This window comes from Xylocopa sonorina, unplaced genomic scaffold (genome assembly GCF_050948175.1).
Source record: "Xylocopa sonorina isolate GNS202 unplaced genomic scaffold, iyXylSono1_principal scaffold0080, whole genome shotgun sequence".
Classification (NCBI taxonomy): domain Eukaryota; kingdom Metazoa; phylum Arthropoda; class Insecta; order Hymenoptera; family Apidae; genus Xylocopa; species Xylocopa sonorina.
The window spans coordinates 262,445-274,308 of NW_027490151.1; the positions used below are offsets into that span (position 1 = coordinate 262,445).

Sequence of the window (11,864 nt, forward strand, 5' to 3'; positions counted from 1 at the left end):
AACCTCCATATTCGTTTAGAATTGTGAGGTCGATTAGAGTTTCATTAGAGTCGCGTAGCGACGTGAAAGGAATCGTGGCCATAGCACCACCCCCAATATTTAAAGACTTGTTTCGCTATTGTTGACCGTTTTATATTAAATTGAGAGCAAAAAGGTTGAGGGTGATTCCTTACTCCCGTTACATTGCCCTCACTATCTTCGACCAGGTGATGAGTACACATTCTTCATCTTCTGGTTTCTAGATTTCTGTATTGGTTTTTAATGTTAGTTTCATTTTTCTAAAGATATTAGATACAGGCCGACTTGGAAGAAACCATGCACGTGTATGTTCGTCTGATCGCAATCTCTGGTTCAACTGACCAGCCCTAACAGGCATATTGTTCAGTCCTGTAAGAACCAGTGAGTAATTGTGGCTACAAAATTCTAATCCTGAGAACTTTGTTGTCATGTTCATACCACTTTTTTCGCCAGATCTAACGCTTTTTCTCTACCTTCTCAAGGGCTTTTCTATACCAGCTTCTATGAGGTCTATAAGTCTAGCAGGCCCGATGATGATTGTATCGTCTCCGTCAGACAACTGACTCAACATAGTCAGCTCAATGACCTTGGTTTGGCCTGGCATTCTCCCAGATAATTCATAGGTCAATTCACCCATTGTCTCAACCAATTCTTCTATTGTCAAACCAGTTGCATAAACTATCGCCACCAAAGTGTTGCAAACTACTAGCTTAGTGTTGTCTACTGATGTTACTAACTCTCTTGAGCCACGCTAACTTCTACGTAACCAAACATTACCGACATCGTCTATCACAATTGGGTATGTCATCTCCTTGAAACTCTGTATTATGGCGGGTTGAATATCTTCTGGGTAAAAGCCTGCCAACCAATAGGCCTCAGCCATCCGTTCCTCTATGGTAACACTGGAATGACACTGGATGACCCTCTTCATTTAGCTCTGTCTTCTTCTTCTTCTTCGGTTCGTTCTTTGGTCTACACGTGAAGTAAATCCCCCCTGACTGTCCCAATCTCCATAAATCTATCTGATATAGGCACTCATCATACCATTGGTCATTAAGTTCAATATACTGTCTTAAGGTGTGGTCAGTATCCAGGATGTCAGTAGTCCCTTGATAGTTAATGGCAATGAGAACTTCCTTAGTCAATAGCCTACCATTACCGTGTAGTGACTGACCATACGACGAGTAAGTTAGCTTCATCGCTTTTAATATCTTTGAAAAGTTGCCATGGTCCATATGTCCAGGATAAACATCATTTCATACAGGATTTCATACCCATCACCGTATATTTTGGCACTGCTGCTCCCCTACAACCAATTACTCACACTTGGGCTGTGAGTCCGTTTAACTTTAGTTTAATATATTCGGCGGTGTCTTTGTATTTTCTTAGTGCCTAAAGGAGTTTCAGAGACTCCACGGATGTCGGTGTCATGTCTTAAAATGAAAAGGAAGCCAGAACTACTCTCACTGAAATGGCCCAAGAAGGTTAACACTTTGACTGCCATGTTGGTCATATATGACCGGCCACGATATTTCTTGTGACGCCACGGTTGTCATTGGTGGCCGGAGCGCTTCAACTGTTTACAATTGTAAAAAATGAATGAGAATTGACAGTTAGTGCATTTTGAATATGGCCGATATATAGAAGATACTTTGAAATAAAAAGTGCCTTATTGAACAATTGAAAATTTTTATTAGAACATCAATAAAAGAAAACATTAGAACTAGTCTTGCATCTAACGGTGCACTTTGTTAAAATACTTTAATCACAAATGTGGCGTCAATCAACGCAATCTGGACAGTAGGTGGTCACCTTTCTGGTCGGATTTTTAGCAATTTTTGATCCTAACAGTTTGACTTTTTCTTTATAACACTCTTTGCAAAATTTTCGTTCCAGGTACGCTTGCCCTTCTTTCTTCTGCATTTCGTGCAGCAATCTTCGTCGAACAGGTGTATTTAACAGTGTTGGCGAATGGCACTGTGTAAGGTACATTGCGAGTGCCATTCTAAATTCTGGTACCTTGATTTTTGTTTTCGTTGCGAGATTATAGAGTATCGGCGCGTTCGAGACTGATGTATTCAATAATAACTCTAAAGCTAATTTTTTGTACTACTTGAGGGTTCCTCTATGTGGTGTAGAATACGCTATCATTTGATCTGATAAATCTACAGTACATTTTCCTTTGTTGTAGTCTACACCTACTACTGGTTTATCACAAACATAATATTTTTTGCGGACCTCTACCATTTCGGCTAAATGTTTCATTGAAGGCATAAAAATGTCTCTTTTGTTTTTCCACTTGAGGACCATAATCCCCTTCTTATTTTGCATAACGATAAGTTCACCTTGTTTCAATTTTTTAAATTTGACGTCGACAGGTATTCCCTTTCTATCTCTTCTTAGAGTTCCTACTAAATGAATATTGCAATCAATTAATTTTTATTTTGCCATATATGCTGTAAATAATAAATGGACTCCCGTGGCGTCCCGAACAAAACATGATTTTGGCGTAGCAGTCAAAGTGTTAACAGGAAGACAAATTTTGAATCTTCAATTCCTGTGAATCCGACCTAGCAACCGGCAGTCAACAGTAGCGGCCTTGAAATATTATACGCCGGAGCGATAACGCATGTGGTGATCCTCGCTCGAACAAAGAAAAATGGTAACGTTCCCAATAGGTCACTACGACCCGTAAACAGAACTCTCGAACGTTACAGTTCAAATCTCTAATACCGGTTGTGTCCCGTCGAGGCGAGCACTTTCTTGTCGAAAATTCTCAGGGCCCAAATTGGGCGCCAAATTTTTGTGACGGAAATCCGTTACAATCCGCAAACGGAGCTCGACAAAGAGGTTACAAATTAAGCGCGGAGAACGGGAAACATATCTTTAATATAATGTATCGGGATTTATCATTAGTCTAGCACCCGGACGGTGTCCGACTTGCCACCTCACCGATACGGGTATATGCCAATTGGTTTGTCCTCAACCTCCCAGTTTACACCGTGGCACTGAAACGGGCGATGGAAAAATCCAGATGTGCTACGGTGCCTTTTCCGCGGGTGAGTCCCTCAGTTACTCCGTCTCCAGGGACGTATCCTAACCGACGGAGCATCCACGGGGAAACTCGGGGAGGCGAACTCACTACATGCACGCGTGCACGCTCACTCTGACCCTGGTCTTTTTATTTCATGAAAGAAGGACTTTGACCGACTGAGGAATTGTCTGTCGAAGCAAATTTCGACTGGATTTTTTGAACGATGTATTTCTCGTTCAGAAGACTGTGAATCCTAATACAAGGGAGGAGAATCGCTCGACGCAAGCAGTTGGCAGTGAAGCTATGCAGCTATGCACTGTTTCTACAGTGAGCAGAAATATACGTCTCTCGAAATATATAGGGTCTCGTTTTTCTGGTATTACAGAGCGAGGCCTTTTGTGTATTTAGATCATCGCTAATTTTCAGTCTTCGACGATTTGTATGTCCCTACTTCGAACTATGTTCCTCATATGCCGTTAGCGGGAGTGGGATGTTTATGACGTTCATCGGACACTTGCCACATAAGAGCTATTTGGTCTAGGACACCGACTCGTGGCAATTGAGTGTTAACTTCATCTTTCCCAGCGTCTCTTCGATGCGTGCCACATCTGGGCCATTCGGTCTAGGACACATCATTGCAGAGCCTATTTTAGTGTTCCTCGGGTTGAGGGGTCTCCTTAATTGATCAAGTTTTTGACTCTTCCACCGTCGAGCCCCTCATGACTTCACAGTCAGTCAGGCCTTTCATAAACCCGCGGTCTGATAGTCCGCCAGAAGGACATCTTTTCCATGGTCGTTCCTTCTTCCATCTTGTCAGACGAAACCATAAAATAGAGAAAGAGAAAAGAGGGGGGAAGGGAAAAGGCCCTCACAACGCATATTTTACGCCTTTCGTAAATACTGCTATCGTGATGGTCCGTGTCGCGCTCCTCCCACGGGTGGTGATCAGCGAGCTAAAGCTAACAAAAGGGGGGGTCCAGTCTTCTGACATCACCACGTCACAATATAAATAAATAAAGAAAGAAATAAATATGCTATGAGATATATATGTGTATGTAAAAATAAGTTGGGTAGATAGAGGGTAAAAAAATGCAAGTGAAACTGAAATCCAGATGGCTCTGCGAACTGGAATTTTATATGCTATGGCGCGCATGCGCACTCAATTCTTTTGCATGCCAACATCGAAGTTGCTGACAGAAGGTTTCGCTACAGTATATTTGCTTATATCGACAAGGCTCGCCGTCCTAACGAATTCTTCAACGACCATATCCCTCTCATCGTCGGAGGCAATGCCAATCGGGGGGACAATCGGGGGTATTGTACATTGTAAATCATGAGGGTAGGTGGTTGGGTTCGGTTAGGAATCATTTTGTTCAAATATACGCCTGTATTTTAGGATTGCCTTTGCTTTTTCGGTATCTGAGTTGGCTTACTTCTGAAGCGGCGTTGCTTCGGTTTGCTGTAAAAATGGAGGAAGAAAGAAGGAAGGAAAAGAGAGGGGAAGAACGTTTCGTCCTGGGCCTGCTAGTGGACTCATCAGTAAGGCTACCTAGCAGGCCCTGCCTTAAGACGCTGGGATATTAGGGACAGGTCAGAACTTCTATATATTGGAAAGGATGGGTCATCGAGTACTTTCAGGAAAGTGTAAACGGTGCTGTCCCTCTAGTGGCGAGTGCCGCCACACTTCTACTCCCTCATGAACGCTTTAATTTCAGAGATGATCTGGGCGATATTTAGGCTGTTCAGTTCCTCATAAAGTTCTAGGAGTTCCGATGGGTGTCCAAGAGATGGTCGTCGGGGGTTCTACCTGGTTGCCTTCGGAGGGTTTATGACCGGCAGAAGGTTGATTGGCTGATGAGTGGTGCACAATCCAGGTCCTGATTGCTTCCGCGTAGGAGAGGTCGTCCGTCCTACTCCGGTATTGTTGGGATGGAACTGGTACGCCAGTATTGTTGACGATTGTGAGGTTATATGCGTCAGTGACTCTTATGGTCTTTTCTCCATCCGTAGTTTTTCCTCGTTGGTCATTGCCTGTAGCTAGCAACGTGTTGCTGATTGCAGTTTGCGCATCTAACTTGCGTATTTGTGCGCTCGCAATGCTTTGCGGCGTGGTCTTTTCCGCATCTGACGCACCTTTGTTTCAAGTTGCAATGCGCGCTGGGTCTGTAGTACTGGGTGATTAACGCCCATAAATAATATGAGCTACTTTTTTGTGTCATCATCGAGTATTTTGGTTATTTGATGGATTGTGATCTGCTTGTTAGTTTGGTGCTCGATGTCTTTTTGTATGTCGCATGGCTGAAAGGTGGATGTGAGACCTCTGAATACGTATTTCCTCTGAAGTCTGATTTGAGTCCGTATGTGTGGAATTCTATGTTTTTGAGTTTGAGCATTGCTCTGACGTGCTGATGGTTCTTGGGGTTTGTGGTATGGATCTGGGTGGCTCTGCCGATGTTCTTTAGCTGGAACTTTTTCGTTATTTTTTTCAATTTGCTGATGAATAGGTTGATGCCAGCTGGGGTTCCATTGAGAATTATTGGCGGAGGTTTTTCCTTGGACGCGAGTTTCGGCGACGATTTCAGGGCATTCAATAACAGCGCAAAGGAGTTCGATGTCAATGCCCATTTCAGATTCGGTTTCTGCTCTTGGTCGTTTTTTACGGCGTGCTTTCGGAGTTAGGGAGGCTTGTATTACTTGTTTCATGATTTCTTATGCTTAGTTCGGTGGGATGATGTTCTTGTTTTTGGCTGCGACAGTCGATTTTCTCATGGTTAGCGGCTCGCGGAACTGAGGTCCCACATTTTGTGTTTGCGTTCCCTGTTTTGTCAGGTTTATGCGGTACTGTCACTGGGAACGCTTGTCGTATAATTTGTTTGACGTGAGTATTGTGGGTTCGCAGATTTCGCGAGCATTTATGGCGAGATTTTCCGTGCGGTCGGAGGTAATTTTCCGGTCGGTCGCTAGGGATGACTGTACCCTACGAGAGTTGGGACTGGACTTGCGTGGTATGATCGTTGACGGCAGCGAAGCAACAAACACTCTCCACCTTATCTGTGTGATAACATTCTATTATTTTGTTTTATCTGAGGGCGATGTACCGGGAGTAAGGATGACACTCAACTTTTTGCTCTCAATTTTAATATAACAACAACAATAACAATAGTAGTATAACAAGTTCTTTATAGTGGGGGCGGTGCTATGGCCATGATTCCTTCACGTCGCTACGCGACTCTATTAAAACTCTAATCGAATTCACAATTCCCAACGAATGTGAAGGTTGTTCTAAACGAACTGCTCTAGACGAACTAAGTGTTCTAGACGAACTGTTCTATCCGAACTGTTCTAACCGAACTGTTGTAACCGAACTGTCGCGAGGGCGAAAACGTCGTCCTTTAAAAATGCGTACAGAAAAGGATGGGAAAGCCAAGAATGAAAAGGATGGATGCGCGTACGGAGAGAGCGAACGCTTCCACGAAACGCAACGGACGGAAATTGGTCATAAATAAATCAAGGTTAAGGATCTACCGTACGCGACTGGGCAACGCTCGGTCGCGACGAAATCTTAAAGGAAAGAATTGCTTGGCCCAGATGATGGACACGAACCAGACGGGTATCGGGTTTAGGAAGCGCGCGGCCTGGTCGTCAAGTGCTAACCCATGGTAACCAGACCTGCGCTGTGTCGTGGGAACGCATTGTTATCTCGCTAGAAAATTTACGACGAGAAAATACTCGGAATCGTAGCCGCCACATATCCATTTTGAGTCCAATAATTATGTGTTGTTGGTATTTGTATTATTGGTGTCGTTGATGTGGTTTTAGTTCGTTGTGTTCTTTCCAGTTCTGGAAAATATGCATGAATTTTAGCTCGGGTTTGTAAACATCTTCTTCCATGTGTTTACTTTTACTATCTTGCTTTGGCGTTTTGGATTTGTCCAGCCATGTTATTCTATTTTGATATGCAATACAAACTGTAGCATTGGTCGGATGATCCTTACCGCAGTTTACACATTTTGCTAGTGTTGTTGGTGGATTTTCAAACTCCTTTATATGGTGTTTTGCAGCACACTTCATGCATGCCGGTTTCGCGTAATAGTTAACGGCTGAATATCCCCATTCTTGACATGTGTGATACTGTGTTATTTTTCTTTTCGCAATATAGTTATTCCATGTGATTTTTGTGTTGTAAATATGAGTTATACTTGCATGCAGTTGTTTGATGTGTATACTGACTGGCACTGCGATCATGTATAATGCTCCTGTAGTACCCTTCATCTTGTTTAATATTGTCCACGCCGATACCCTTTTCTTGTAGTTCCATTTTGATTTCATCTATGTTCTCGTATAGTCCATTTATGACATAGACTTTCTTTTTCTCGTCCTTCTCCGTGTATGTATAGAAGCTTAAATTCCTTTCTCTCGAAGCTAGTTTTAGTTTTTCATAATCCGTATGATCCTGTAGATGCACGCAAATTGCATCCTTCTGATATTTTATAAAAAATTTGTTACTCACCACATTCTTTATTAGTTCTATGAACTTTTTATGGTCCTTTACTATGCCGTGCATCATAGAGGGTGGTAGTTTCCTTGCAATGTTTTTATAATTACCTTTTGTTTCGTTTTGTTTGCTGTTTGTTGTAACATCTGTTTCCATATTCTTGCTTTCTGTAAGCACTGTGAACCTATTCACAGTCTCTATTCTATATGATAATAGCCTTTTGCGTTCCTGCTGCATCATTTCAGGTTCTCTGGACCACTTCCTCTTTAGAGAGTTTTCTAACCCTTGTTTATAAACGTTTCTTATTCCACTTAGCAACTGATTCTCTGCGGGATTACTGTTTGTTTGTACTGCATCGCTATCGATTATACTGAAAAGGTTAGTCGACCGCGTGGTCTGCACTTGTTGCTATGTGAAAAGGTTATGTCTGGTTTAGTAAATCAGCTAAAGAGAATTCGACCGTTTTGTTTGTTTTATTACGTAAAACAAAAACTGTATAGTAATTTCGCATTCTTTCCTTATTTATTTAAGGCTGCGTTATAACTGTATATTCAGTTCTCCATATTTACTACTAAGACGAACCGCACTCTTCGCACAACGCCATGAAACTCCAAACGAGAACCGGTGAGTTATTCGTGGTATGATCGTTGATGAATGTCAAGCAACAGATGTCACTTTCGCTGCTCTATGCTGCCAACGAGTTCTTTGTCGTACGTTTCCTCTTTGTCGCGCGCTCTTGTAAGGTCCTCGTGAATTCGAGTGAGTCATGGCAGGATTGCTCCCTTGTTCAGTTTGGTACCTGACGATGCAAGATATAAAATTGCCGAGCCCTCGCTGGTGTCTCGTTTTATAGTCGACGCAGCGAGCGTTTCTAACCCCCTTTCACCCTTCGATCGCGAAATTCGAGAGAAATGGACGGAAAATGAAACGCAGAAGTGATAAAGAAGATAGAAACGGCAAAAAAAAGGATGTAAGCGAACAAAACATGGAGTTCCCAAGCGGTCAGCCATCTAAGTTCTATCCACGCCCAACGCATCTTAATATCGGTGATCGGACGAGAACCGGTGAGTCATACGTGATATGATCATTGACGAAAACGAAACAACAGACTGTAGCGGCTAGCAGTAGAGCACAATAGAAGGTCTTCCGCTAAAAACAACTAGTACATTTTATGGTATGCGCAGCAATCAAGCCATTTTTGAGGAACCGTTTTGAGTTTTTAACATTTTCCGTGTATGCGATAATAAACTTTTTCAAGTGGTCTCGATGCCACATGCGGAAGCCATAAACCGGGGATTTCCAAAGGGACCACTGCAATGGTCAAGCTACCTTTGGTTACCCGGTACAGGTATCAGGCCCAGCGGAAATCTGGCTACATGACCAAATATGGTAATGACAAAGTGAGCTCCCACTAGAGACACCACCACCCTTCTCTGAGAAGGCGGTGGCCTAAGGGTAGAAAATGTTAGCGACTAGCACTTAGTAAAAACGGGAATAACCAATTGAAAGGCACGGGAAATATATCGCACCAACGAGGTAAAGAGATCCCTCGGTAAAGCATTAAATAAAAAAGCTCTAAAAACGACTTCGTATCCTTGCACCCTATCTCGAACATCCTGAATATGCAAAATAAACTCTTAGTCGAGAGAATCTTTCATAGGCATCTGGAGATGCCTGGAAATGCATTGATATATGGCGTTGCCTGTCCGTCTTGAATGGGTGATATAGACCAGATCCAAGTGAACTTGAGAAACGGCCCATACGAAAACGGGGGAAACTTTCCCAAGAGGACATGTTCGTCTCTTACCGTGTCCTCTTGGGCAGTCAACCTTTAGTCTTGGAAGAAGAAGTCACATAGGCGCATTTGAAAGAAATAAGCATTTAATACATCATCCTGAACATATATGCATATATTTATTCCCTGCATTTACTGTTATGTATAAGTAGGAATAATTTAAATATTATATTAAATATTTCGTAAAAAGATAAACTATGTATTTATTGTAGATTGAAAATACAAAACAAATTTATTTCCAAAAGTAACATTTTATGATATAATACTAAAAACAAAAGGTTGTATCATTTTGATGTAACACTAAGATTCTAACACTTCAGTAGATTCTACTACGTAGTAAACTAAAAAAATTATTAAAAGAGTAAAATAGCTTTGTTTTGTATACAAGCTGCTGAAATATAAATTTACCTTAATAGAAAGTTGTATCTCAGATTGTTAACATCTGAAATTTAATACATAAAAAAAAGATTTATTTTGAAAAAGGGACAACTTGTAATTTATTATAGGGGAAAAGGTAAACGTTGTTATAGAATAGTACAATTGTTTGTAATAAATGAAGTTATAGTCATGAATATTGTTAATTCACGACGTTTGATTTAACGTGGGTGTGATTAAGGGATTAGACTTTGTTGAAAAATGATCCTTAACCACTTATGTTTTTTATAGTTTGTATTTCGGTGACTGATGGGGAGTGTAGTCGACAAGGTTTGTGTATGTATATCGTACGGTTGTTACTCCCTTAAGACTCTCGACAAATTCCTTTTGAGTCTCGACAAAATCTTGTGATTCTCACGACACATTGATTCTCACGACAAATTGATTCTCGACAAATACTTGTTATTCTCATGGACTCTCTAACTATTCCGGCGTATATAAAGACTCGCCGGTGGGTGTGTTTTTTTAGCTAGGACATGCGGATTCGTCCTTACACATTTCTCGAAGTTTGGTGAGGGAAGCGACTGTAGACTATTATTGGTTACTGCAAATTCTGATAAAGTAACCGCCCCAAACCGTCGGTCACCCGCAGGTACCCAGTCTTACCCTCGGGTGACGCACACGTGAGTTCCGCATGTCCTAATCTTGACCGTAGCAAGCAATACACCCAAAAAGCGCTTCGACTTGATTTATAGGAAAACTGCACAAAGATTTAAAGAAACGACGACTACCTTTAGTAGGTATGTGGAATAAACAGTAATTACCTCGACTTCGAAAGTAGTGGCTTTTTGGAGATTATTCCTGCTACGGATATCTGTTTGTCAAATGTGGCTATATTTCAAACAGTAAAATCCACTGGGACTTAACAAATATTGTTAAAACATATGAAAGATAAGACCAGATTGAATTTTGAAAACAAAACCATCCCAAAGTTTTTTGATTGAAAGGGAAATACTATAATGACGCAGACAATTAAAAAAATCTGCGTGTAAATACTTCACACAATTGGCTTTAGAAATCCATCATAAAAATGTGGAAAAACTAGTGTGAAACAATGCATAAAGTAACGAGTAAAATAAATTTAATAGATTTAGTAACCCAAAGTCAAATGGCAAGAAGAAAGCCATATATAAATGAAATAAATAGAAGAAAAAGATTAACTTTTGCCAATGACTTCATTGAAAAATCTCAAGATTGATGGAAAAATATTACTTTTGCTAACAAGAGTAGATTTTTGGTTTATAAAGAAAAAGTATAATAGTTCATGTATTCAAATTTGATCAGCATAACGATCCTAAGCAAAAGACAAGAATTGTATAGGAATATTCGTTCTATGACGGCTTGAAAGTTTTACATCCATTTCCATAATCTCTGGTTTCAAATCCCATAGAAAACTTGTAGGATAAATTAGACAAATGCAAATAAATTCCAAAATTGAATTACAAACAAAACGAAAAGAATACTACTGCCTCATTTTCACAACTTCAAATCAAATGAAGACTATAACTTCAGCAATATTTCTTCAAAACACTAAAACAAACTTGTGACGTGGTGACGTCACAAAGGTCGCTTCACCACCACCACCATCACCACCACCCCCCCCCCCCCCTCTCGCCCTGCTTCGGTTAGCTTAGCTCCCTGATCACCACCCATGCGAGAAGCGCGACGCGGACCATCGCAATAGCTGTATTTGCGAGAAGCGTGAAGTACGCGATGGTAGAACCTTCAGCCCCCCCCCCCCCCTCCCTTCTCTTCTCTCTCTATCTTACGGATTAAACTGGCGAGCTGATGGCAGAAGCGTCCCAGAAAACGTCCCATCATCGGATAGGCAGACCGCTGGTTCGCGGAAGAGCTGTGCGCCAAGGTAGCGTGACGGGATCGACGGTGGAGGAGTCGGAAAGTGAGTAAAAGGAGGAGACTCTTAAATCCAAGGGATATGATCCAAGGCCCTGCGAAGATATGACCGCTACCATCGTCCATGGAGACGCATAGGATGGTTTTTGTGTGTGAGAAGAACCTCCACCCCTCCCCTAAACACATTAAGAGAGAAATTCAAGATATACAGCGGATCTGCAGGTGAGCCGTGG

General features: G+C 41.6%; 1 protein-coding gene and 1 pseudogene across 1 annotated transcript; both read right to left on the reverse strand.

Annotated features, from left to right (window-relative positions):
* Positions 1 to 1,797: 1,797 nt before the first annotated feature.
* LOC143432367 (uncharacterized) lies at positions 1,798 to 2,518 on the reverse strand. Its single transcript, XM_076909057.1, has 3 exons — positions 2,512 to 2,518; positions 2,193 to 2,429; positions 1,798 to 2,087 (listed from the first exon to the last, which is right to left on the reverse strand). The coding sequence occupies exons 1-3, from the start codon at positions 2,516 to 2,518 to the stop codon at positions 1,798 to 1,800; spliced, it is 534 nt and encodes a 177-aa protein (XP_076765172.1).
* A 6,002-nt stretch (positions 2,519 to 8,520) lies between these two features.
* Positions 8,521 to 8,639, reverse strand: LOC143432369 (5S ribosomal RNA; annotated as a pseudogene).
* Positions 8,640 to 11,864: the final 3,225 nt, after the last annotated feature.

Bases quoted from the DNA above. Each gene is read 5' to 3' on its own strand.
- LOC143432367 (XM_076909057.1), bottom strand. The intron at 2,088-2,192 runs GTACTGTAGATT...TGAATACATCAG, and splicing joins AGACTACAACAAAGGAAAAT to TCTCGAACGCGCCGATACTC.